The sequence below is a fragment of the Schistosoma haematobium genome, chromosome 1 (assembly GCF_000699445.3).
Source record: "Schistosoma haematobium chromosome 1, whole genome shotgun sequence".
Lineage (NCBI taxonomy): Eukaryota > Metazoa > Platyhelminthes > Trematoda > Strigeidida > Schistosomatidae > Schistosoma > Schistosoma haematobium.
Genome location: NC_067196.1, coordinates 43814907 through 43842310, shown reverse-complemented (window position 1 = coordinate 43842310; position 27404 = coordinate 43814907). Strand labels below are relative to the sequence as shown.

Below are 27404 nucleotides of genomic sequence, written 5' to 3'. Positions count from 1 at the left end.
CATTTCGGAAATCATCAAACTGCATCACGGGGCAAGTGCTAACTTGGAATCCTGAAGGGAAATTGAAACGAGAAAGACTTAGGAACACATTGCGCCGGCAGTAGAATGTATGCATAAAAAATGAATATCAACTGGAAACAAGTGGAAAGGGTATTCAAGGACAGGATTGTTTGTAGAATGCTGGTGGATGGTCTATACTCCTCCACAGGGGGTAATAGACGTAAATTAGCACAGTTTGGAAAATGTAATATTTCGTACTTACTGACTCTTTATTAGTCTCACCGTAAATCCTTGATATTCTTTTACTATTAAAATACAATAAGACTAATTTGTGTAGGTCTATAAACATGCAGTCGAATAGACATTGAAATGAGATAACTGTCAACTTACACTCATATAAGTGAAAGTGATCAATAATAGGATTGCTAAAAAGCATAATTCACATGATTTCTGGGCCAGAAAAAGTTGCAGTTTTGAATAAAATTCTACTAATTAAAGTTCATTTTTATTATTAATTAGTGTTTCTTATATCTCATACACTAATCATTCAAAGTAACCAATAACAAATAAAAATAGTGCTAAACTACAAGCATAGTAACAACTTAGTAATTAAACATCCAATGAGATTAATTTATTTCGTAATAATGAGGGTGTAAAATCCTGATCTGTGTTGATCTCATGTTGAAATAACTATAAAAGATTGTATACATATAATAAAAAACTGAATTGTTCACTTATTTTTAACAATATTTTAATTCGAATAATGATGATTATAATATTGTTTCTTACTTTATCAAATATATTTGACTTTAACTGTGCACAACATCAAACGAACTTACTTGCTGATATAGTAAAATCAAGATGTACTCACTGGAAGATTGAACATGGAGCGACTAAGTAAGTTTGTTTGATGTTATTGTTAAGAAACCCATAATAACTAAATATTAAAGTTTTTTTCGAAATAAAATATTATTATGAATATCATAGTTATATGAATTAGACAATCATATATTAAATACGAAGATTGTTAATTAGTGATGTAAAAGTTATTTCGATCAGGGAAAAAAATCTTATAGGAAACAATTAAGGATAAAGGAATTAACGGACATTAGTTTCTTCCCGGTTTGATACTTAACAGAAGTTATCATCCATAACATCAATGATATTTAAGATCACATAATCTGATTGTAATAATTCAAATTCCCATCTCAAATCATAATGCTCAATCTAACGTGATATTTATATCATTAATGGTAATTTCATTGTTTTTCTGACCAGAACTTGCTGGAAACAATTACAGGAATCGTTTCAGTCACCAGATATATATGTTAACTCTATTTTGATACAACTATGTAAAATATAAAAATGAACTCTGAGATGTTCAGTTAATTCACAGGATATTATTTTCAGTGAATTGATTACATAGTATGACTGTTTCAAATTTTAACCATTTACACTGTGTAACACGTTTATAAATCTTATTAACTATTAATGTTACACATCTTATTGAGTAAATTTTGAGGATCTGATCAATCTATTGGTTTATTGTGTTAGCGTAAATGAATATGACATTTGAACTGTGAGCATACCTTTCAGAAGAATTATTTTTGAAAGCAATGAATGAGGAATCACAATATAAGTATACAGTATACGTTTTGCCAATTTCATTTTGTAAGGTAATTTTTTCGCCAAGTTTACCAAAAACTGTTATTCCATCGACTAAAGTTATTAATGTAAATCAATAATCATATAGTGGTCTGCTTATTTCGATTTAAAACTACGCGCTTGAATGTAAATGCTAGTGATACTATTTACTTTCTATCTAGTAGCAATATAAATGGACTGAAAGTTTGAATTTATTACCCAGCTACAAAAAGTCAAAACCTTTGATCACTGAACTATTAATTCACTTTCATAATTTATAGATGAATTCTAATGTCTTTGCACAATTTATTGATATTTTAAATTTGTCGAATAATTAATAATTAGTAAAAAAATTTGTAGTTTATATCATGAACTAATCTTGAATACATAACTGTTGAAATCTAGGGGTCACGTGATATCGATTTCATTTTAACATTGAACTTAGTAGTGAACATTCGAGAACGCAACAGAAATTAGATACATGATTTTTAGGCCTTGAGGTCAATGGTCAACCTTTAGACCACTAAGTGGATTCGTGAGCTCTCAAAACTGACGTATCTCATACAAAGATGAAACAGCTATATAAAACTTTACAATCTTCAATGATTGTTTAGTTAGAAATATTCCATGATGTAAATTTAAACAATTAAGTATTTCCACAACTCTCTTATTCTTAAAAATGTCAATAAAAACAGAATTATATTTGTCCATTAATTATCCTGATAGGTGTTTATCTGAATTAATTTCATTCATTATTTCATATAAAAAGTATAAATTGTAGTGAGATCTGGAATTCGTTTGAGAACATTTTAATTTCTCCTGCTGCTAAATCACAATGTCCTATGAAACCAAAATCATACGATGATTTTGTTTATCAATTATTTGAATTGGAACAACAACAACTACGACAACAGCAACGTACAATTCAAACTGAAGTAAGTTTAATTATATTCAATAATATCAGGTATTATATATTTCAAAATAATATTTTACGGTTAGACATTAATACTTTTTTCATGAAATAATGATAGTTAATAATTTAGAAATGTATATAAACAATTACCCAACCCTTGTGTTTGACGTTTATCAAAAAAAAAATAATGTTTATTAGTAAAGTAAAGATCAAATAAACTATTTCCATTATCAGTACAGAGGTTGTGGAGATTGTTAAGTTTTGATTGAGATCATGAATCGATTGATGTTAGATCACCATTGAAAACCTGGAAACACAAGACGGCCGTTTCGCCCTATTGTGGGACTCCTCAGCACTGCGCATCCACGATCCTGCTCGCAGGATTCGAACCCAGGGTCTTCAATCTCGCCTGCGAACGCTTAACCTACTGAACCCCTGAGCCGGCACTCAATAGTGTTAATGTCTAACCTCAACCAATCTACGAAATCGATTGTCCCCACTCGTGTTCTCGTTCACTACAGGTGTAGTAATGAGTTGTTCAGTCTTATGACGAGTATATATGAATTACCAATTGTTACTTTGTAATTTGCATACCGATGCTCGTTTAATTAACTGTCTTATTTCTAGGTAACGGTGATAAGTTTGGACTTGATAGTTTTAACTAAATTGATCATTAGGTAGAAAGTTAATAAAAGAAAATATTTTTGTTATATTTGATTGAGTGAAAAAATTGTAGTTCTGACGTCTCGAGACTGAATGTAGACCACTTCTTCAGAGTAAATAAATAACCGAATTAAATTAACACAATTTTACATATTGCAGAGGATATAACAAAAAATATGCATTTGTTCTATTATTTTAGTCGAATATTTAGATATAGTAAGCAGCTTGAATTTGTCACAAATAAATGCATGAACTCAGTCAGTCAATAAATTTTATTTATACAACTTTGATGCATTGATCTCTCTTGATTAACGATGCAAAATGGTGTGATTACAACCAATTTATTTATAAATTCTAGTGAAGAGATTATGTTACTTCTCTGAACTTAGATAATTTGGACAAAAATGTAATCAGTGTAGGGATTTGTGAAGATCGTGGTACTTTCGCGGTTGAATTCACGAGTTGATCTAAGGTGGATCACCAGTGGAAACCTGGGAGCATTGAACTGCTGTTTCGTTCTAGTTTAAAACTACTCAGCAGTGCGCATCCAGAAATTCTCACGCAAGACTCAAACCCAGGGCTTTCGATCTCGCGCCCGAACACTTAACCTCTAGACCACTGAGCTGCCATCCCACTATATTAATGTCTAACTTTAGTCGACCCACGATCTTGCCCAACCCTTCACCTATTGTCTGTGGTGGATAACTGTCTCATACCCGACATAGTTTGGACTCCATTGATCACGGCTTCTCACTAGAACTCCAGGAAATCTATTTTGAAGCAAGTTTCATACTGGAATGAAACGGCCGTCCACTGCTGCCAAGTTTTTAATGGTGGTCTACCTTAGATCGACTCATGAATTCAACTATAAAAATATAGTCATCAAATGTCTAGGTTTCTTCTCCAGTCCAAATCGTTAAAATCAGTTAAGTATATTTGATATGCGGCTAGCACTTTGATCTTGTACTCACGTTCCCTCCTGTTTGGAATTCGTCAGCTGGACATATGTAGATTCCAGTTTCAATATTCATAGTGGAACGACCTGGATCCAGTTGTCTTTGGATAGCAAGTTTTTATTTTGAATTAAAATCTGTACCCTGGATTCCGCTGCTAGTCACATACTAATAACAATAACCTGATAATTCAGCGGATCAATCACAGGGTTCTACATTAAATGTTTTATTGAATTGACACGGTTAACTTTAAAATCTAGACATAGTATTCTGGTACGTGGTTTATGGATATACACGAGTGGAAGTTGAATAATACAAAACAAATATTAATTTTGAAATAAGATGAGCAAAGATTTTTCTTTCATAAATTCTGTATACTTATCCGACAAATGAAAGAGTTATATGACTGATTTGTAGACACGCACTGAATCCTCAGTAGACCGGATTACCGAAGCCAATTGTTGATTAGTTACTATTTACTGAATCAAGCATGTCATGCATGAAATTCAGACTAAATGTGGCTCAGTAAAACAATAACTCAAAAGATCAACGAGTCGAAGAATTTTTTCTTAGTTGATACACTGACACTTAACACTTCGCATTTTTAACACTAATTGTAAACTTTGTGCATCAACAGCTGATACTAAAATGAACGAATAATTGTACAGGGTACTGTTTTACTTTAAAAATTATGAGCTACAACTAGTTGTGCCGAACAACAATTGTTTTCAACAAACAAATTGCGGAAAATTTTATGCATAGCATGTCATTGTTACTTCTTAATGGTACACTTACACCATCGTTTGCTTTAACCACGATATACGTATAGACTGTTCAACTGGATCAACCAAAATAAATAAATAGGTTCCAGAGAATTGCTCTTTGGTAAGAACGAATAAACGGTGGTAGTTCCAACACTTCAGCATTGTTGACAAATGTTTTGAATATCAACTTAGAATGACGTGTACAAAATATCATTTATATATAAAATTATATATGTCTTGTAAAAACGTTAGCATCATATTTATGAATGATATAATTTCCAACTTAAATTGTTCATTTCTATTTTTAAGTATTACTTCCATTCTCAAGTGATGGAAGTCATTCGTGGAATGTGTAAACGTCTTGGAATGTGTCGTTCTCTAGAAACTACATTGCCAGGTTGGGCTTACGAAAGTTTTATAATTTACTTTTATTCACTTCATTTTTGTTATTCGTATTTAAGTTTCTTAAATGTCTATGCCAATTATAAATTAATAAAATTTGGCTTTGATACTGTAATAGTATCATTCACACGGTAAGTCGGAAGTTTATCATTATCAGTAAAATTCTAAATCTCATAAAATTCAACTATCGTTAAAATATTTCTTTTCTTTTACTGCTTGACCGTGAATGGCTACCTATAAAATATTCCATTTCATTAGTGTATATAATTATCAAAACCATTACAAAGACTGCAGGTCATTAAAAATACTTTCTTTCGAAAAATATAATATTTCTATGAATACAAATGTGTTTTAGTCTTCGAAAGTTATTCAACTTTAAACCTTGCTTCACTTAGAAGAATAATTTTCAAAGAATATAATAATATGAAACACATTACATCTAAGAATACAATACTGTCCATGTACCTAAAGTGTAATATATAATAAAGTAAAAGGATTGTAGAAAGAAGACTTAATAAAATTATTTGCTTTTAATTGTATTCAGTCTAATTACAAATATATCTGGCGCTTTAACCGAGTTAGTGAATATAGATGATCCACATAGGGGAGTTCGAATACCCTGATTCCAAACCAATGATGCACATGGGCTCCAGGATCCTAAAGAAACAAATGGCGTACAAACCAATTGTTGGTCACCGGCTACCGACAGACTGCATCTCCTGACGTTGCTCCACTACCTTGTGAATCAGAACTTCAGGTCGAAGGCTTGGAGAGTGGCTCCCTAAGAAAACCACCTGCTTCGGTCTGAGCACTCGTACAGTATCACAGCCCATACACAAATCAAATGAAGAAGTGTCACGCATATCTATTTGTTGGCTCCTTGTACCTATGTTTATATGTTCAAATAAATAAACTAAATGAAGCGTAAATAGCGACTTACCATTTATTATGAAGTGTAAATTGAAAAAAATACTAAAGCAAACTCATCAACATTTAGCAGTGTTAGGTTCAAAATTCCATTTTGGGCTCCATCAGGCGACTTTGTTAATTGATACTGACTCGATTTTGTACATATTTAAGTCTTCAAAAGGTATACCCATTGTGGAGCAATTGTAGATATGATTTAAACATGTAGTAAAGAACAAAGTACTCAAGACATTGCCTTGTATTACACCACTTGTTACAGGCAGATCGTCCTATGGGGAGTGTTAATCATAATTAGTCGATTCCAGTTATTGAGAAAATGAATTAGACCGTGCCAATGTGTGATTCCATAAGATATGAGTTTTACTAATAAGATGCTGATAGCTAACAGCCTCGAAAGTTTTAGAAACCTATGAGTACGGCAATAAAACTAGATTTATGTGACTACGCTCGGTAATGACAAAGTTAAGGTGACAAATCATGCAAGATCTTGATCTAGGTGGAGTGTGTTGTTAATTAGCAACACGTTTTTCAGCAGCTGAACAATCAGACATTTCGTCAAGCACTTTTTATGATTCTAGAGATAGCTGAAGTAATAATCATAGACTTTTAACTGCGTATGTCTGTTTTGTTGGCACATATCAAGCATGGTATAGTATGTTTAATTTCCAGTGAGTTAAGATAGAAATCTATTATCCGAATATCAATTACTCATTATATAACATTATCAATGTGCTGAAAAGACTAATTTAATTCATTTTTTGTTTGCAACTAGGATATCTGTTTGATGATTTGAATTGGTGTAATAAAACATTAACAGGCATGACAAACTATGGGACTTCATGTGGATGCGATCGTAAAATTGTTGTTCGGGCTTACTGGGAAAGTGCTTCGGCTGAGGTATGTAAGAAGTAATTCTCTACTTATTAACATAGTGTTATTCTACATACCACAATAGATTTGCATTAAATAGTGCAGCATTAATTAAGAACTATGTCATGTCTAATAAAATAATTTCGTATGAGATTCTTTAATGATCTGATGCTGAAAATCGTCAAATGAGTATTAAGTTTTTTATGATGATTGCACTAAACTATCTTCAGCGTCTCCTTTCTTTTTAGTCCGAATGAAACGTTAATCTAATTTTTTGATATCGCGATATGTTTACACATTCGTAATATAGAAAATGTCATATGAATAATTACATGTTATCAAATTGAAAGTGATAGTCAGTAATTGTTAGGGTGTGTTGTTTTTAAATCTAGTTTGGAGCTTGGGAAAGAATTTTCTTTTATAGAAAATATCGTTTTAAGTAAGACTTCGTAAATTAGGCGAATTAATTGCTTACGGGTAATTATAACTCGTAAATCATATTCAGTGCAAATCAAACTACTGATATAGAAGCTATGGGTATGTATCAGAAGTAATTAGCCAACAGATTGTTTTCTTTAAATGGGTCAGGATAAATATCATCACCTGAATGAGCTAATAAAACGTGACTGTGTAGAGAAGTGATATTCATGTCAATCGGTTGATTACTTAGAAATGAAAATGATTACTCTAATATGATTAGCCGGTTGATTTCCATTTAAAGCATAAGTATTTGACTATTTACCTTTAAAAAAAATAGTAGACGGAATTGAGGAAAGACTGATTGATGGTCATTAATATAAGGGGATATGAAGTTGACGTTATTTCAGACCAGTAGTTTTTTGTATCAATCCATTAAGAATTTCATTCACTGTGACGTGATGTTATTTCAGGTCAGTATTCTTGCATAAGTCTGGTATTAATTTCGCTTAGCATGGCAGGTGAACTAATTTGGTTTGAACTTCGTGCCTTCTTGCAGTAATTTTGTATATTTCTCCCATATTTGATATTTATCAACTGATCATTAAATGCGGATGAAACAGTATGAATGTATATGGATTTATTGATGATATGTTTCAGGTACGTATTTCTGGAGAGTCAATAAATCTTCATTTTTACCAGAATACAATACCAGATACAATAGCCATGACCTCATATGAATGGGGAAACTAACTGTTATTTTCAAGTTCCCAAAATGAACACATTTGTTTTGATATTAAATTTTCATATCAAAAGTATCACTTGTCTCCAAACATTTAGGAAGAGCACACACACACACTGATGTCGAACATAAAGAAAAAGAAATCTGAGCTAAAGAACACAAAAGAGCTACTTCTAACAATTAACTATCCGAAGAATAGAAAATAACATTAAATGTACCCCAAATGCCCCGATACGGCTGAGGGTGAGGAGAGTTAACTCTCCCTCTCGAAATGTTCTAACATAGCCATGCGTATACAGCCACCATCACAGAAGTCCTACTCACCGCTTTCACGTAGTGAGGGTGTTGTTTACCGAATTGAAAAGACGAAAAGCAAATATCCGGAGCTTTAACCGAGTTAGTGAATATAGATGATCCACATAGGGGAGTTCGAATACCCTGATTCCAAACCAATGATGCACATGGGCTCCAGGATCCTAAAGAAACAAATGGCGTACAAACCAATTGTTGGTCACCGGCTACCGACAGACTGCATCTCCTGACGTTGCTCCACTACCTTGTGAATCAGAACTTCAGGTCGAAGGCTTGGAGAGTGGCTCCCTAAGAAAACCACCTGCTTCGGTCTGAGCACTCGTACAGTATCACAGCCCATACACTAATCAAATGAAGAAGTGTCACGCATATCTATTTGTTGGCTCCTTGTACCTATGTTTATATGTTCAAATAAATAAACTAAATAAACTTCAGAATAATAGACTACAACATTTGACATTTAATACATATTGTATGGTGTGTGCTACCTATACGGACAGTTATAAACAGTATGCATCAAGAATCGAAAGTGAGATTTTTACTGACAGAAGGGGAACATGGAGAGAAGAGACGGAATGTCAGAACAGCCCGAGCAGCAACATGAATGAAAGAACTATGGAGCTTGTAAGCGACAATTCAAGGAAGATGTGCAAATGGTGTATTCAATGTATTGCCTTCATATTTTAGAAATCCAGTGTAATTTTGCTTAGCATAGTAAATTGGTTTATCCCATCCAAGTCTTCGTTCATTATAACCGCGCACATCAAATGAGACAAGAAAATTACTCAACAATGCCAATGTCAAAGTATTTTTTAGAGCATCCGAAACACTACAAACCAACCGTGTTCATGTATAAGATAAAATACCAAAAGATTCATGGCCTAATTGTGTCTGTGAAATAAATTGTTTAGACCGTGATACAATATAAATTGAATAAAGTCCTTGAGAAATCAACACAAGAACAAATGAACATTGTATAGCTCCTGCTCGACCACCGTAAAATCTGATGGAGCTCGAAACACTTAGAACCTCTTCAGCCATGGGTCTGTACGCTAAAATATCAAGTCACAAGATTGATTTTGATTCACTGAGATCATCCATAGAAATTTTAAAAATCACAACCAAAGACTCATAGCAAAAAGGCTTCACACAAAATGGAATTCAGATTGGCTGAACAGAAATGAGAAGATAAGCTAAAATTTGATTTGGCTTCAACACCCTCCTTCCAAAAATTAACATTTACAACACAAATGTAATAAGAAAATTCCTCATATCATAAACATATACTGTTTCTACAAATGATACGTTTACTAAATCTAACAATCTACACATATCTGCTATCTTCACCAATTCGTTCACTTGAAGATGAATAATTGTTTCATATTGAAGAACTTTGATCAGGTTGTCATATACAGACTGAGATTTCTGTAAATTCTGGTTTTCTACTACTCTTATGATGCTATTAGCATTGAATAGTTGAATGCTAGCGAAAACAGTTTTGTTTTTTTCTTCGAAACCATTGGAAAATATAACTTCTTAATAATAATGAATGTATCTGTGATGTTCAGATCCATATGAATATCAACTATTAACGTAGTTAAATTCTGAGCAGTCAGAAGATTCATAACTGATTTGAAGTTGACATATTTAAGTGTTTGGAAGTTTTAATGGGTAAAGTGTATCAAGATCATAAAATTGAAACTAGATCATTTAAAGACTAACTTGTATGATTAGGATAGTATTCTTGGTCTAACTAAGTGACCTGTGTAAATGTAACTAGCGCTTAACACATGAATGATTTGGTCTTTTGGTTTACATGGTATGTGGTTTGACAATTCATCTGATGTGTGTCATATTTTATTTTCTAAAATCTTCGAAGTAAACAGGTTAACGTTTCTAAGCTATTCGTGAAACGTGAACGGAGTATTCTTCTCTCGATTTTCTCCAGTTGTTTTCATTATCTTTTACCAAAATTCACATCTTCATTAAGTCAAAAATAAGATTGAGATAAAAAAGAATCCATGGATTTCTAGTAATTAATACTGTAACAGCAGAGGTTTGCAGCTCCGAAGGATGGTTTTAATATCGTTAAGTTTTTTGAGACAGCCGATTTAATTCCGGAGCTCAATTTTTGCTTGCTTTAAATAAATAACAGAATACTGAAAGTAAACCAGTTAATGACTTGTATTCTTACACGAAATGCCTTTATTATAGTTTGCCAGGAGAGCATCTGGTAACGTCTTTGTGGTACTGAATGGCTCGGTCAAGGTTCCATTTGATGGAAATAGGTGAGTTTTTTTACTACATATCTCTTTTAGCCAATTCATTCTTATCGAGTTAAAAATCTTTAGGAATATCCACTGATATATTCATTGACACACGTTCATTACCTAATTAGCGAAGCAGTTTGTGATGCACGAGATAACATTTAAATTAAAATAACGGGTTAAGTCTAAGAATCTTGTTTAGTTATCTCCCATATTAGTAAAAATATGGTTGAGTAAAGCGTTGGTTAGTTACACTCTAAAATTAACGAATTTTCCACACGAACTGCAGCATCATTCATGTTCAACACAATTAACCATTATTCATGGAGCTTGGATTCATAATGAACAAATCATCTTTGATTATGTTTTCCATAGGGAGAATTTTTTTGTTGAAATGAGACTTTCCTAACAAGTTAAACATTAGCTATTGAATCTCAATAATCTTTGTGTTAAACACTTACCTTTCAAAATCACTAAAAACGAATCCGTTGAAGAAATGTGTCAAATTTAATTTACAATGACCCAGTACTTTGAACATGTCTAAAAATGAGTTATTTTTATTATCTGATATGCATGAGGATGAAATCCATAATTGTACTCAATACTGCCTATCGGCCTTCACTAACTTGTACCATCTGTAAAACAGAACACATATCCATCAGACTATTGAATAGTGAGTATATTAAACATCAGTTTCATTTGAACTGTATTAAGACTGTGGAATATACTTTATGAAGTTTGGAGGCTTGATTAAGTTGCTAATACTTGATCAAATATGTTTTTCAAGTAGTTCTCAGGAATTTCGAGACTATTAGATTAAAGATTTTGTGATTAGGCATATAGTTATGTTATAAAAACGATATACTTATTATTGAAATTATGAATTTTATTCAACAAATTCCTCCCTTAAAAATTCATCCATAACAAAGCATTTGAAATAATGAATAAATAAAATAATAATTTGTTTGCTTTTTTGTTTAATATATATAATTTCAATAAATGAGATCATGAGTTAATTGAAACTAGACCACCATGGAAAACCTGGAAACACTGGACGAAACGGCCGCCCAACTCTTCACTCATGATCTCAACTATTGAAATTACTATAATATCCACAAAACCCACTTCTGTTACTCATATGTATATAACTGTATTTATTGAAACGGTTATATATTATTTAACTATTCAATTTGTATTGCATTTTATGCTGTAAGAACTTTTGGAAAAATAGAACTACCACTTTTGAGTGGTCCTCGAGTACGACAAATAACTGTGAAACTAATTCATAGTTTGGAAGATTTCACTTACCGGTAAGTGTATTTATCATCTGAAAATGAGTTTCATTTAAAACCATTTAAAAATTATTAGTTAATATTGACTAATAGATTTTAGTTTATGCTGAGGGGGCATGTATAATTCGGTTTGTGTCAATTGTGAGAAGATGAACATGTTATTAATTAAATGGGATGTGGAATTCTACTATCAAGTTTTCATCGAGATATTCACTTGTTTATAAAATACAGTACAAAATTCCTTTGTGTATTTTACGTGTTCAAATAATACACAGTCTATAAACATTAATAAAATATAATAGTTAAATCATTTAGTATGGCTCATGTACCTGATACATGTTTTAAATTCATCTGTTAGCCAAATGTTTTGCGTGAAATTAACGTAAATTCAAACTTGGAACCCAGTGACAGAAAGTTAGGCTTTTTAACCAGCAGCCACCACTCACTACCATAGTAACAATAGTCACACTCTAGCTGCGTTGGTATTAGTGAATGTTAATTACTTAAATCAACAGTTTCCGTTTTGTCATTTTACCATTAATATCAATTTTAGAGTAAGTGTTGTGTAACTATAATCATGGTAGTTTAGACCACTAATGTAGGGACCTTGTCTTAATTTCTGGACAAGTTATTCATCTCACTTTTTCGACTAGACTTACACGCCTATTTTCTTGAGTAAGATTAAAAAGATATGAGACGAATTACCCTAATCATCCCAGCTATTTTATCATATATTTATTTGACCTTATCAACTACTGCCAGGTAACTGACCATTTTTTAAATACTCATTATAGTATATACGTGTCCATCCATTTCCTTTATATTCTACACGACTGGTAAAAACTGAGTCACCTTTTTGTTCTGAGTTCCGATTTCACCAAGCTCCAACGCTTTGTACATTCGCTGAATCTCTTATTGCTTGTCTACCGTCCAACTTTAGCACGTCTGAAATATACATATCCTAAATACGATTCATATTTGACTTCTGTTCTCTATGTTACATTAACATCATTTGTCGACAGGATGTGTACGAGGTCAATAGAATCTATATGCCGTTGACATCATTATTATTCAATCATGATGAAGTCAACCAAGGACTAAACTAAGAACTGACGTATTGTTGTTAGGAGTACCTATTTTATGAGTTACATGGTAGTGAATGGATTTTTTATGAAACATTAATTCAAGAACTTAACATTTTAGTTCAGAATTCGAACTACTTATTCTTTGCAGTAAACTTTCAAACATGTACTTCAACTTTTGAGTGAAAAAAATGAGTACCATAATTTTTTTGCTGTAAATATCCCATTAGTTCATGAATGTATTCTTTATCAACTTTGACTTGGTTTTACACAAATGTTTACACCATTTATCTGTAATATAAAATCTCAGTATTTTCCACATGTATTTCTGCTGGATTATTGTTCACAACTTCAATTTCTGATGTTTTATACAAATTCAGCCCCTCGAGATTATTCTTTCATTAATATAATGTTATAGATAGGTATGTTGAATGTTATCTAGAGGTTTGTTTGAAATCCATAAACAACCAAGTGATTCTGTATTTTGATGATTACTCAGTGTACCCTGCTTTTAAGGATTTGTGATGCACTGAATAACATTTGAAGCTGTTGCTCAACTTAGAACAGTACATATGGAGTTGATTTGAATAAATAGATACTGGGATGGATGAAGCACAAAAAGGTGATTTAAATTAATGTTCTATGATAATTTCCCTACTTTCAAAGATTTTTATCACATTTGTCATTATTCTTGTTGTCGATTCCCTACTAGACAAACGTGTGAATCGTGGAGTCTGCAACAACTTGCAAACAAATTGAACTCTTCGCATATTCCTTTTCGCTGCATCGATGATCCTTTGTAAGTTGACAATTAACTTTAGAAAACCAGAAAATAACATTTAACCTTTTTGTCGGCTTTCAAAGCATCAAATAATACTATTGGGTAGATTTTTGTATTTTACAATGTCTAAAATAATCGTTTATGTTTGAAACATTGAACACCTAACATTAAAATTTTGATTTAAGGAGAACTAGTTTTATCGTATACCTTAAGTTGAGGATTGTATTTTCTAAATCAGTATGACCAACCCTGTGATTTGTCATTAAAAGTGTTGGAATACTGTTAAATAGGCATTACATTGCTATTTAAACCATATTTTTTCATCACAATTTTCATTTATATTGTGCTTTTTATTTTCAGGGAGTTCAGACATTATCAATGCATCAAAACACCTTACAAGCAACGATGTCAGTTTTCAGCTTCGACGAGGTCAAGCGTCGTAGAGACATTACTAACGCTTTTATCACTAGTCATTTGTTTAACTTTATATACTTGCATGAGTTGAAATAACTTCTCAGGAGTAAACTTTGAACAGCGGAAAAGAAAGTAAATACAACTCAGGAACAAAAAATTTTCTTTTCGACTATGGTGCTGTACTGTCGTATTTATTGTTATCAGACAAATGTGGTATATTGAAAACTGAAATGAACAACCACAAGTTATTTGGAAAATTCAAGTATCACAGACAGGCTGATTAATGATCTGAAGGTTAAAGCAAACAGGTAGGATCAGATGTACGATTGATAATTATACATCCGATAGATATAGAGAAGTAATAAGACACTTCGCATAATAGTCATGTGAAGTCGGGAAAGGGGAATAACAAAGCTAGCGAAAGATTCTGTCGACTAGGTCTAACACTAAAATGATAACGTTCTGAGTTTCCTCGTGATGATAAAGGAATAAAACACTAACGAGTAACATCTTTTCATACAGTGTTAAATCAAGAGTCCACCAGGAAGCTTTATTGATTGTATGCTTCGATCAAATATGAGAAATTAACCAGGTCCGATTAACGGCATACCAATCAAATGAAGCTGAAAGTATGTAAAGCGTTCTCAACGAATTAGTGGACAGACAAAAATGTCCAACGTCTTCGTCTGTCGAAAGCTAATGGGGTATACAAATGTATTATCAATAAAGCTGCTGCACTAGCCTCCCACTAGAACGTAGATACAACAAATAATGTCTCTATTCGGGAGTAACTATAAAAATACATCATGTGGAAACAGAAAGTAACGAGGATCAAAACATACTCTAGTTTAGGAGAGGCATAACAACACTAGGTTACCTGTAAAGTCGTGGTGATAAGTGATACTAATAAACCTAACATTTATGCGAGTATTAAAAACGAACGTTTGTTGTTCACGAAGTCAGAATCATCCAGAATATTGTAAATGTAATAGGTAAGATACTACGATTCAATATATGACCCGTAACTTTGTAACGGTAAGTAAATCTCCAAACTAAATAGCTCTGTGAGTCTTCGACATTCGATGCTGGCCATATTAGTTTTAATGGACTCACCTAGCTGAAGGCGCTCGGTCATGCATCTGCACCAGATCACGAGTGTGAACACCGTGCTCAAAATCCCCTGTAATTGCTAGCCAGCCTAGATCAGTCGATCCTCGATATATTGATAACCTATCAAATATATCTTCGAACCTCCTCGCTTCCGTCTTTTGATTTCACTTGGTGGAGACGATTCATAGTAGGTGTTACTGTTTAAGGCGTTGTCAAACCACTTGATTCCTAAACTCTCTTCATTGAAATTTTCTAAAATTTGGTGTACTATTGAGCTCACTCGCTTTATTGTGTAGGTGATTTGAAGGATGGTTCTAGTGAAACAGTGGCTGTTCTAGAATTGAACTACTTATTGATTAGCACCCTATATTTCAAACGCAGTCAAGCTTAGAATCTGATCTACGCATGTCATGTTTTGTGATTAAGTCTGTGTGTACAGACCATTGTGACATGCAATTTGTTGCACAAAACCCCTCTATTCCGTCTTTGACCGTCTATTCTGGTTTTGGCAATCAGTGAGAACTGACTACATTATCTCCTATTCTTAGTTTTCCACTTGAATTTTTCAACCACGGTAAAAGGAAACTAGAATCCGATACATAAGTGTTCAATAAAGTCCATAATGCTTCGTATCATATTGCTCCTCACTTTGCAGCACAGTGATCTCGAGTGGTAAGGAAATTAAACTCCGGTTCGGCAGTGTGCTTGTCATCCAACCAGAATGAAGCAGAAATTGTTATTTGCGTCATCGTTGTGAGCATTGGCGGTTGGATCGCCTTGTTCTCTTTTCTCGCTGCAATATTTTATCTTCCAGCGTGCTGAAATTCCGTTATTTATTTGATGTCAATGTTGACGATAAGGTTTTTGAATCGGTTCCGTTTCCTCAGTTGCCAGTAGTTAAACAGATTTCGGATGTTGATCCGTAGCCAGTTGCATTTAGTTAATACTTAGAATGTTCCTCTTCTAGGGCTACGTAATCTCATACTGATCGTTTTATAATTTCAACGCCTAAGCACATTAACGTAAATTAAAATTTAAGCAACTCTGGTTACTGAACACATGTGTTTCATTACTTCCTTAAAGTCTGATTATTATGTTGACTGAAATGAATTATATGACAACAGGTATATCATCAAATTAAAGAGGTACCATAATTGCTATTCTTCTTGCGCAGTTATGTTATTAAAATAGATGACTATAGACGACTAGGCCTATAAACACAACAAACAAACTATAAGCTAATAAGACTTACCTAGAAGACAAAGTATATTATTTCAAGACTGAAGATCACAGCTATTTATGTATCAAAACATGGTTTATAGCACAGCTACTAGAACCATTCTCCGTTATTCACTGACGGTTTGCTACGAAACAACCACGACTATTATTAAGCTTTCCATAGCTTAGGCCATCATCTCAGCATGTAATGCACGTGTCTGGTGTAACCCAATTTGACGTAATGAATAAAAGTTACACTCACAGCTCTTTGTATGCGGGCTAGAGGACTGAGATATGGTTCCCCAACTAAGTACTATGTATTCGCTTTCAACAACTAAGAATTTCCGGTTGATAACGTTCTAAAGAGTGGTCATATTATGACATAGTCCTCACTATCTGATGAACGCCAATGTAAAGAGATCTAAGGGCATCGCATAACGTAACAGACAATTTCCTTTTATGGAAGACGCGTATCAACAGTCGTCCGGGAAGTATGTAGCTCATCTATGTAACCAAAACAATATTGAAAGGCGCAGGACAGTGAACCTTTCTCACGAGTCTAAAACCAATTGCAAATATTAGAGATCGATGACAAAGATCACTCATTAACTCATCGATTACTAGTTCAAAGATATATAGCGATAGCAATTTATTTTCATATAACAATATGTTGTAGGATGGAAATAGATGGAAATGTTACAGACGTTATATGGTTTACCGTAATAAGTTAGGTTGATATATAATATAACATAGTAACAGGGGGGGTAAATTCACGTACACAAGAATATGAATAATGTTATGGTCGATCATAATATATAGCAAGTGCAAGTCATCCCCGCAGGCATGATCAACAGGAAGGGATAGTGGAAATGTTTGATGGAATATCCATGTAGAATAATCAACAAGATAGTAGGTTTGTGTTCACAGTTGAAATAATCTGTTTAAAAGTCGTGCATCGTACGATCTGTAACCTTGACGAACACACACCTGCTCCAAATTCTACCTTTGCATGTTGCATTCATGGCGCTGAAAAGAAGAGAGGAATATGAGGACTGATTAAACTCCTATAGTCATTTTCATATCATGGAGAAGACCTTTACGTTTTCTAATCTCTGAATAAAGTAATCTTGTAAGTACTTGAACTTTAACCCACTGATATCCACAGACTTTGTTCCAAGTAGAGGTACTTGTGATTATCTTTCCTGAATATCAAAATCAGAAACACCCGTATAGACGAACCATTTATTCATGACAGAGAATTTTGAACTGTTTTAAGTTATCACTAGCTCAGTATCACATATATTCACAGTAGGAATCACTGTTAAGAATAGGCATAAGTGTTACATAATTTGATCAATTAGAACCCAACACTGCCTCTTTCCTGGATTCATTTAATAAAAAGTGATAGACGTTCATCCTAGGAACACTATCAGGATGATTTGAGAGTCGAAAACCTCATAGTGTCATCATATCGAGTTACAATATTTGTCCGCAGACAAAGACATTCTTAGCGTTGCCTTAATTAATAGCTCACCACGAACTATGTAATCACTTGATGATTGACCTAGCGCCTTAATTTAGGGATATGTCCAATCAGACTAATGAGGTCAGTATCAATATCGAAGGCTAACAAAAGTTAGTTTCGCTTCATCTCACTCCTCTTCAGATAGGTAGTGAAACCTCTAAGACATGACCAGCAAGAAGCTTGAAGTCAACGAGTATGCTATTGCTTAACACTTCTGATGGTTGGCCAGAAGGGCCTAATCGTCCTCACTTACTTTGAGGAGTGACAGGAGATGAGCAAAATACATTATTAAATCGTGTTTAGAACGTTGAATTGGTTTCACTTCCTACGTTGACACGCGATTTTCGAACGGGAAGTTTAGTCCTAACGTGATTTGCATTTATCAAACTTTTGCTGTGTTCTTACGCAACAAAAGTACCATTTCAGTTCTAAAGAATCTATCCTGAGCTATACGTTCGGTAGATTACTTTTTTTTCGAGTCTCACTATATTAAATAGTTACCTGTGGTTTTGCCTCAGCTTACTATTCGGTTTTTTTTGTTTTTCACGTATAGACTAGTTTCAGTTTATATCACTCGTTTTGTCCATTTTTGTCCGTTTTCAGTGTGCTTTTTAGTGTTTTTTTTAAAAGGCTTAGGCTCTTGCAAGCATCTATAACATAGTTTGCTTCAACACAGTCATGAAAAACTCATGCAAACGTCCGGGATGCCGTTTTGCTGTCACAACTGGCATGCAGTGCGACGACTGCAAAGGTTGGTTCCACGAAGCATGCACAGATCTGACAGCAACTTCTTACAACAAACTCAGCAAGTCAGACCAAAAGTAGGTATGTGTCACGTGCAGCACGGACGCAGTTGTCTTGCTGAGTAACATCATTGTCCTACTGACAGGTCTTCGGAACAAGTTGTCAGTTAACTTGGATAACACTAGTAAAAAATCCGGTCGACAAACAAGAGCGTGTGACGGACTCAAAAATAGGGATGTCGACAGGCATACCAACGATGGAGCATCCATCAACACTAATGACGACGTGTTGAGGCTCAGCACCATCATTACGTCGACAGTACTAGACTCCCTAAGCAAACTCGGGTCTCCCAGCTCAGGGTCCCTGGACACAACAGTGGTTCCCAAAAACCCTGTAGGTGATTCGACCCACGTCAAGAGAGCCCATAAGAACCAGGCATCACCGCCTAAGCCGAGCAACCCAAGTGTTGCTGCACGGAAAATAACTGGTGATTTGGTCGCACAGTCTACCCCCAAGACTGTCCGTCCGGTCAATAAAGAGCCCAAGATTCAAAAACGCACACTGACCTCCAAACAACAAGTTATTAAACCTGAACTCATCGTGAAACCTGGTAAATTAACAACAGTTCGTGACGATTCTCTCATTATCATGAACCTCGTTGACAATCCTGACCTTCCTCTCAGTCTGCAGGACAAAAACGACAGGATGCTCTGGGGTGAATTGAACAAGAAGCTTGAACTTCCTAGAATAGAGCCTTTAACGGTCACCCGGCTCACTCAAGGAAAGGATTCTAAGCATCTAAATCACCCGAGGCTTCTCCGAGTAACATTTAAGAATGCCACCGACGTAGAGGACGTCATGCTAGCAAGTCACTTGCTGAAATCAGATGGTAACGTAAGAATATTGCCCGACATACCGTACTCTGAGCGCAATATCATACGAAACATCCCTAAAGAATCTCGCGAGAAGTTTTTCCGCGGTAGAAACATAATTGTTCAAGGTATACCGGAAAATGCAGACCCTACTCAATCACATTCTGACATCAGGGAATGGAAATTCATCAAACAGTCCTTGAGGCTCAAACACATACTGACTCAGCATGTGACGAGACTAGCCAAGAAGGACGGTGACCCCAGACCCCGTCTAATGAAGATAACCTTCCCATCTTCCCATATGGCGGCTGCAACTCTGGAAGTATTTCATGCCAACAGACGTCGACTGCCACCTGGAATCCACATGCACCCGGATAAGCCATACGAAGCTAGGACCAAACACATAGGCAAGTTGGAGCTGACCATTCCACTTGTGGACTGTCTAAACGATAAAAAAAACGTGTAAAGGACAGGGCCTACCACCTCGGCAAACCTCATATAGGTGGGCTACCTGTCCATTCACGTAAGGCTCATACAGAAAAACAGGACGAAGCTCACGCGTTCCAAATTGAAAGCATAAACTGCTTATATATGAACGCCGCGAGTCTACCAAACAAACTGGATGAACTACGTGAACTTAGCAACGCTAATAAGGCCCATCTGATAGGAATATCTGAAACCTGGATATCTTCTCAGTTCTCGGACCAAGAGTTAGCATTACCTGGGATGACTTTGTTCCGCAACGACAGAAAAACAGGAATTGGGGGCGGAGTAGCCATATACATAAGCTCTTGCTTGTAGGTGCACCAAGTTCACAACCTCGAGTTTAACAATCTTGAGGAATCCATATGGTGCTCTGTAAGATTGTCTAGTACTTCGAGGTGTCTAGTCGGAGTCATTTACAGAAAGCCAACTGCCGACATCGAGTACGATAGTCGTATGCTGGAAGGACTATCCCGCTCTATCCGTCTCGGTTTCACACACATCCTGATTCTAGGGGACTTTAATCTCCCTAGAGTCAACTTCGCGGAACACACGTACACTGGAGGCGACAACTCAATTGAAGCTCGGTTCTACAACCTCATCGATGACTTGGGCTTATATGAAAACGTGAGGTCGGCAACTCGTTGGAGAAACAGTCAGACACCATCGCGCTTAGACTGTGTATTCACTAACGAAGAATTCCTAGTCGACAACCTCTCAATCCTGGCTCCTCTGGGAAAGAGCGATCATGCCGTCATAGCCTTCAGTTTTGTCATCAAAACTAAGCTAAGGTATCCCAACAATAATTTGCGTTGGAACTTTAAACGGCTGAATGTCCCAGCTCTACATGACTATCTACAACAGGTGGCTTGGGATGTTCACCCTCAACTCGATGTGGATGGTCATTGGGACTTCTTACTGCACACGCTCTTATGTGCTACAGACCATTCAGTTCCTCAAACGGTTCCCAAAAGCTGCAAGCCACCTACAGTAATCAAGAACCGTACCCTTCGCCTGCTAAGCCGCAAAAGGCACTGCTGGGCGGAATACAAACGAACTAATAACGATGGAGCGTATAGGCAATATAAACATATCAGGAACATATGCACGAAGGCTATAAGAGAAGACAGGCATCAGTACCAAACAAAGCTCATGGACAAATTCGCCTCTAACCCTAGAAGCTTATTCCGTTATGCAGCCTCTCTTCGTCAAGCCAAAACAGGAGTTTCTCAACTGGTAGGTCTTAACGGCCCGACCAACAACGATGGCGACGCCGCTAACCTTCTGGCGGCACATTACTCTCAAACGTTTCAACCGGCTGACATCAACTTTACTGACGACAGTTTCATCTGCAATTCCACAGGACTTTCCGAAGTAGACCTAAGCGCTGACTTGGTGTTCCGGAAATTGCAGCACTTAAGATTAGACACTTCTCCTGGCCCGGATACGGTTCGTCCTGCCATACTGAGAGAGGCAGCCTCAATCCTGGCAACGCCGCTTAGCGTGATGTTTTCTCACTCGCTTAGCCGAGGCAGATTACCGGAAAATTGGAAGTTGGCTCACATCACACCAATTTTCAAAGGTGGTCGACGCAATGAACCTTCAAGTTATCGGCCGGTGGCTCTTCTGTCATTACCTTCAAAACTCATGGAGTCTCTGATATGCGACGGTTTAAATGACTATCTACTGTCCTTAAATTTCTTCTCACCCCAACAGCATGGTTTCAGGAAGGGTTACTCTTGTATAACCAACCTGCTGACTGCGGTGGACAGATGGACAAGCATCCTCGATTGCAAGGGAAAGGTTGATGTCATCTACCTTGATTTCTCAAAAGCTTTTGATAAGGTTAACCACATGTGTCTTATCAACAAGCTCAAACGACTAGGTATCAAACCACCCTCAATCGATTGGCTTACTTCATACCTAAAAAATCGACACTTTAAGGTCAGGGTTAATTTCACTTTATCTCAGGCTATGGAATGTCCTAGTGGGGTCTCCCAGGGCTCAGTACTAGGGCCTCTTCTCTTCTTGATCTACATAAATGATCTTCCTCAACAGGTAGCGTCAGATTTATTACTTTTTGCCGACGACGTGAAACTTTGGAGAGAGATACGCAACCAAGACGATATACAGGCACTTCAGGAGGATCTGACTCGACTTCAAAGTTGGGCAGACGATAACGGACTTACCTTTAACACTTCAAAGTGTAAAGTAGTCCATCTGCGACATGTTGCAAACTACAGTTACAACTTAGGAAACTCCTCTCTAGTAGTATCCGAAGTCGAAAAAGATTTAGGAGTCCTGGTGCCCCATGATTTGAAGTCTTACGCTAACTGTGACAAAAATGCCTTCCGAGCAAACCTTGCACTGGTAACGTTGAGGCGCATTTTTGACCAGTTTGACGGAAGAACTTTCCACACAATCTTCAATAGTTTCATCCGTCCCCATTTAGAGTACGGAAACATAGTACTCCCCCCCTCACTCCAAAAGGACAAGGTCACTTTGGAGCGTATCCAACGGCGAGCCACGAAATCAGTTCGAGGACTCAAATCTAAGCCTTACGAAGAACGCCTCCGTTCACTAGACCTTTACCCATTAGAATATAGGCGTCTTAGAGGTGATTTATTAATGGCTTATAGTATTCTTAACACTTCTGGACATCCTCTTAAACACCTACTTAAGCTTAGTTCGAATAATAACCTAAGGGGTAACACCCAGAAACTGGAAACACAACATAGCAAGACGGAATGTAGACACAATTTCTACTCCTTAAGAGTTGTCAAAATCTGGAATTCGCTGCCAGCCGAGCTAGTCCAAGCGACTTCTCAGGAGTCCTTCAAGAGGCAACTTGACCTATTCTTAAGGACCAAGAACAGCATCACATTATGATTTACCAATCTCTTTTCCTCTTTTATTGTTAACATACCTAGGTTCCTGCCTGGAGGATTTGGTGATCCCCTGCTACTAGACACGGAAGCCTGTTAAGCGAAAGCTTCTTCTATTCCGTCCACAACCATTTGAACCATTTACTCAGATATCCTATTACAAGCAACCTGAACAATTCGCTAAAAAAGAAGCCTACTCAATACCCCATAAAGTCTAAAAGAGGCTCTAACAGCTTCGACAAAAAAAGACAGCCATTTGTGTATCATAATACTGTTATTGGCACTATATTTTACAACTACACATAATCCCATACTCTCAGCTGCTTTCTGAACCACCTCCACTCGTCAGTTGTTTATCCACTCATACATTGTTCAGTTTTCTTTAACTTATTAAAAGGCTCTAGCATAGTAAATACTCTAATAAAAGGAAATTATACTGAGTAGTCATACCTTGCCCAAGCAACCAATAAAGGCGAAATAAAGCGGACGATATCGTAAATAAAAGGTAAATGTCGTTTTTTCGACTTTACGTCGGTTATTTAGGGGAACTGTCGTTTTTTCCTCCTTACGTCGTGTATTTGGGGGAAATTTGTCAACAATAAGACGTTACGTACAATGTTTGAATAAACCGCATCCACAACTTAAGTTTCCATAAACTTAGACAAATTAAGGCACCGCTTATTAAAAAAACTATTGTCATAAAAGAAAGTTACAAAGTACAGAACCAGGCATTCGGTTTAGACGCAAATACACTAACCTCGTTTTTTGTTTAGCTAAAGTGTCCCGACATGCTTGAGATCCATCACAAAAACTTACGTGATGCAGGTGAGTGACGTGCTCTCAGATTTTCATGTTCATTATAACTGATTACCTTGTTAGTCCAATACTATGAGTTGCGTTGCAGTCAGTGAGAATGTTCGTAGACACAGGGCCACTGTGAACTTGTCACGTTCCCTTGGTTGTCATAGAACCACTTATAACAGGAGGTGGAATAAAATGCGTGCAGCTTTCATGAAAAGATATGACTTCCTTTCGTTCAGTGAGTTTGTTAATGAAAGCACCATAAAAGGTAACTGAGTTCAACAGTGTTGTTCATTAAATTGATCGAAGTAAAGAGAGAAATCAGTTGTAATGACAGTACTTCAACTGTTACACCATCTACTAACAACACCAATCAAAGTCTTTCAGATAATAGTGGTATGTATATTAAATTCATACGTGAATATATTTCTGATAGGATGTACTGTAGTAAACTTGTGCTCTCAGAAGTTCGTAAATCGTAAAGAACTGATGAACGACTTTATACTGTATATAATGTCAAATACATCTCTGAGCATACAAGATGCTGATCGGGTTCTGTATGGCCTACGATTTCTTATCCCGGACATACCGAAAAGCATCAGAGGTGTTCTGAAGACTTGTCCAAGTGTTTAACCAAAGTTCATCGGCAGTGGGGATGATATCCACCTAAAAAGGTGCGACCGACCAGATGACAATTGGGCAGTTCTGAAATGTAAAATCACTAACGAATTCGGTAACAAACATAGAAACTATGATTCACTATAGATTCTCTGCAGTCGGCGAAAGATGTTTTACTTGCAATGTAAATACTGGAATCTCACCGTAGAAACACTTCTACGGATGAGAACACATTGCCACAAAACAATGAGAAGCCCAAAAGGTCAGTACAACAATCTTACTAACAATCCCTAGAAGTGCAATGAAGCGTAAAGAAGATTTTCTTTACAATTCAGTCGACATGGATGTGGCTGAGATACAGGCTGGGAATAGCCACGTACAATATCCGAAATTCCGGTTGTTCGACAAATTCGTATCGCCAAGTAGGTTTTATTATTATCTAGATATTCACGAATCAGTTCGACACAAATACAGACGTCACCATCCACATCGGAATCTAAGCATGTCGGTGGTGCTATAGCCGATCAGTAAGTCACCTGCATCATTTAGTGAACTTTTTCAGCTTTGATAGGTTGTACAAGATTTTGCAGAACATATCCTCGGTCATTACTGACCTGAGTAGTAATGTTAAGCAGTTACTATCTAAGTCTAACGAACGCGAACAACCGCATCAATTCGATTGCGGGCTCTCCAGCCAGCAGTTCCCTTTGTCATCTGAAGAGAAACTGCAGATGCTGGAGACTGGTTTGCAGCAGAAAGAAACCAGAGACCGATTTGTAAGTCATCAACATTAATTTAATAATTTGTCCCGATTAAAGATGGCAGTGGTTACCAGGTTATCAAGTGATGACCCGAAAACCTCAATGAGGTATGTTCTGTCGTACCTCTTAACACCTGAGGCTGCCAGTAACTTCACGTTACTTGGAACTTCTAAACGACCACTTCTAAAATGACGGTTTTACGGCTGCATAAGAAATAACTCATATTTAATATTTAAACTTCAAGTGCGTTAACAAATCGCTTTTTATCATCCTCTGTCAACGAAAAAGATCTTGCGAAGCTGTGCGACATAGCCACACAAGGTTTTTTCACGATGTCAGAGACAAAGTGATAAAGCGTAAAAGAAGGAAAGAAGGGCAGGTATGTACTAATTTAAAGTGATAACATTCCTTACGGCTCTATAGTTACAGTCATCAGTCTTAACGGACATAACCGTAAGTTTAGCTTAAAGTATTCGGCTGTGCCAAGACATGTCACTCAGATACTGTTGTGACTTTTTCTGTTTTTTAAACTTATTAATTCACAGGACGACTTTCAATTCTCAATAGGCGAACGAATGTGGCTGAAGGGAATAATCCATGCAATTTTTTTAATGTTCTACCTACCTTTTAATAAACATTATTTTGTCAAAGAGCTTACTTTATTACTTACTTGGGAAACTATAGAAGTGTTGAGAATGTGTGTTTCAGTGTCAGTTAACTTTAGATTAGATGCAAATGCCTTATGAATAATACATCACCTGTTTCATCTTCTGTAGATCTTTTCAAATAACGATGAATTGGCAATTACAATGGATATACAAAGCGATTGATGCTCAAGCGTCCGCTCTAATGTTGTACAATAATGCAATTTTCGTCTTAAATAAAATTTTTTAAAAATACACCGGTTTTCCAGTGCACTGCAGTTTTATTTCGGTCTGTTGTTAAAAATAAAGGCGAACATAGGAGACCTTTATGGTTTAAGTCAGTGGATCGAAAATAGGTAGTTCTGTGTGTATTTAGGCGCAAAGTAGAAAATTAAGCGTATCAGTAGGCGATTCCGCGGAAATTTAGGCGAAAAGTAGACAATTCAGCGGATATTCAGGCGAAAATATTTGGGCGAAAAGTTGGCAATTTATCGACAAAGCAGCAAAAAAAGGGGGAAATCAACAGTATTTCCACCGGACAGGCGAAAAAGGCGATATTCTGATGCGTTTTCCCCTTTATTTCCCCTTCTTTTCCAAAGCATTTACCCCTTTATTTCCCCTTTGTTCGCCTTTATTTCCACTTTTTTGGTTGTTTGAGTCAACTATTCCTTTCTTTTGCTTGCTCCCTTTTTCAGCCCCCTTAAGATATGGAACAGGTGACTTCATCCTGCACCATCCTTAAAGCCTCAGATATTCCAAAGGGACATAAGGTTGCGATTTTTAGAAGCTCCCAACTTCAATGGATCCACCCTCGACCATCAGCTGCACGTCGCAACGCCACTTTCATGAAGCGCGCCCTGTTATACTGACTACAACCATTTACACTTCATATCTTATAAATTATCAACCCAGGTGAATAGTTTACTACAGTGGATATTCTACCATTTGTAAAAATTTGATCTTGCCTGTTAACTGCCATGCTTCATGTAACAAACTGTTATTGAAGAATAAATCATTTATTTATCTATTTATTTAAATAAAGATGTCATATAAAAGGACAGAGGAATATGAGGCAGGACTTCTGCTTCATTAATCAGTTTATAGCATCTAAATGATTTATAGTAGTTAATCACCCCTGAAAGTAATAACCTTTGGCTAACATTTTGACGGTAAGTGGTCTGTCGTGTAACATAGAAACTGCTTGGTCTCGGGTTGTTCTAGTGCCCAGTAAAATTGCACTAGTCCTAAAAGTACATTTTTATGTTTCAAGTTTATATGGTGTAGTCAAAGACATCACTTG

General features: G+C 36.0%; 2 protein-coding genes across 2 annotated transcripts; both read left to right on the top strand.

Annotated features, from left to right (window-relative positions):
• The first annotated feature begins 723 nt into the window (after window positions 1-723).
• CD38 (Synthesizes cyclic ADP-ribose, a second messenger for glucose-induced insulin secretion) lies at window positions 724-14600 on the top strand. Its single transcript, XM_051218495.1, has 8 exons — window positions 724-897; window positions 2414-2579; window positions 5247-5334; window positions 7039-7163; window positions 10822-10895; window positions 12089-12184; window positions 13961-14047; window positions 14390-14600. Exons 1-8 carry the CDS (start codon window positions 764-766, stop codon window positions 14532-14534), a joined length of 915 nt encoding a protein of 304 aa, XP_051074167.1. The 5' UTR covers window positions 724-763; the 3' UTR covers window positions 14535-14600.
• Window positions 14601-23945: 9345 nt separating this feature from the next.
• Window positions 23946-25947, top strand: MS3_00000819 (uncharacterized protein). The gene is made up of 8 exons (XM_051208436.1): window positions 23946-24105; window positions 24160-24349; window positions 24391-24477; window positions 24518-25121; window positions 25158-25475; window positions 25518-25567; window positions 25607-25839; window positions 25884-25947. Exons 1-4 carry the CDS (start codon window positions 24100-24102, stop codon window positions 24712-24714), a joined length of 480 nt encoding a protein of 159 aa, XP_051074166.1. The 5' UTR covers window positions 23946-24099; the 3' UTR covers window positions 24715-25121; window positions 25158-25475; window positions 25518-25567; window positions 25607-25839; window positions 25884-25947.
• Window positions 25948-27404: the final 1457 nt, after the last annotated feature.

Bases quoted from the DNA above. Each gene is read 5' to 3' on its own strand.
- CD38 (XM_051218495.1), top strand. From the start codon at position 764: ATGATGATTATAATATTGTTTCTTACTTTATCAAATATATTTGACTTT. The intron at 10,896-12,088 runs GTGAGTTTTTTT...TTATGCTGTAAG, and splicing joins GTTCCATTTGATGGAAATAG to AACTTTTGGAAAAATAGAAC. The intron at 14,048-14,389 runs GTAAGTTGACAA...TTTTATTTTCAG, and splicing joins CGCTGCATCGATGATCCTTT to GGAGTTCAGACATTATCAAT.
- MS3_00000819 (XM_051208436.1), top strand. The intron at 24,350-24,390 runs GTAACTGAGTTC...AATTGATCGAAG, and splicing joins TAATGAAAGCACCATAAAAG to TAAAGAGAGAAATCAGTTGT. The intron at 24,478-24,517 runs GTATGTATATTA...TATTTCTGATAG, and splicing joins AAGTCTTTCAGATAATAGTG to GATGTACTGTAGTAAACTTG.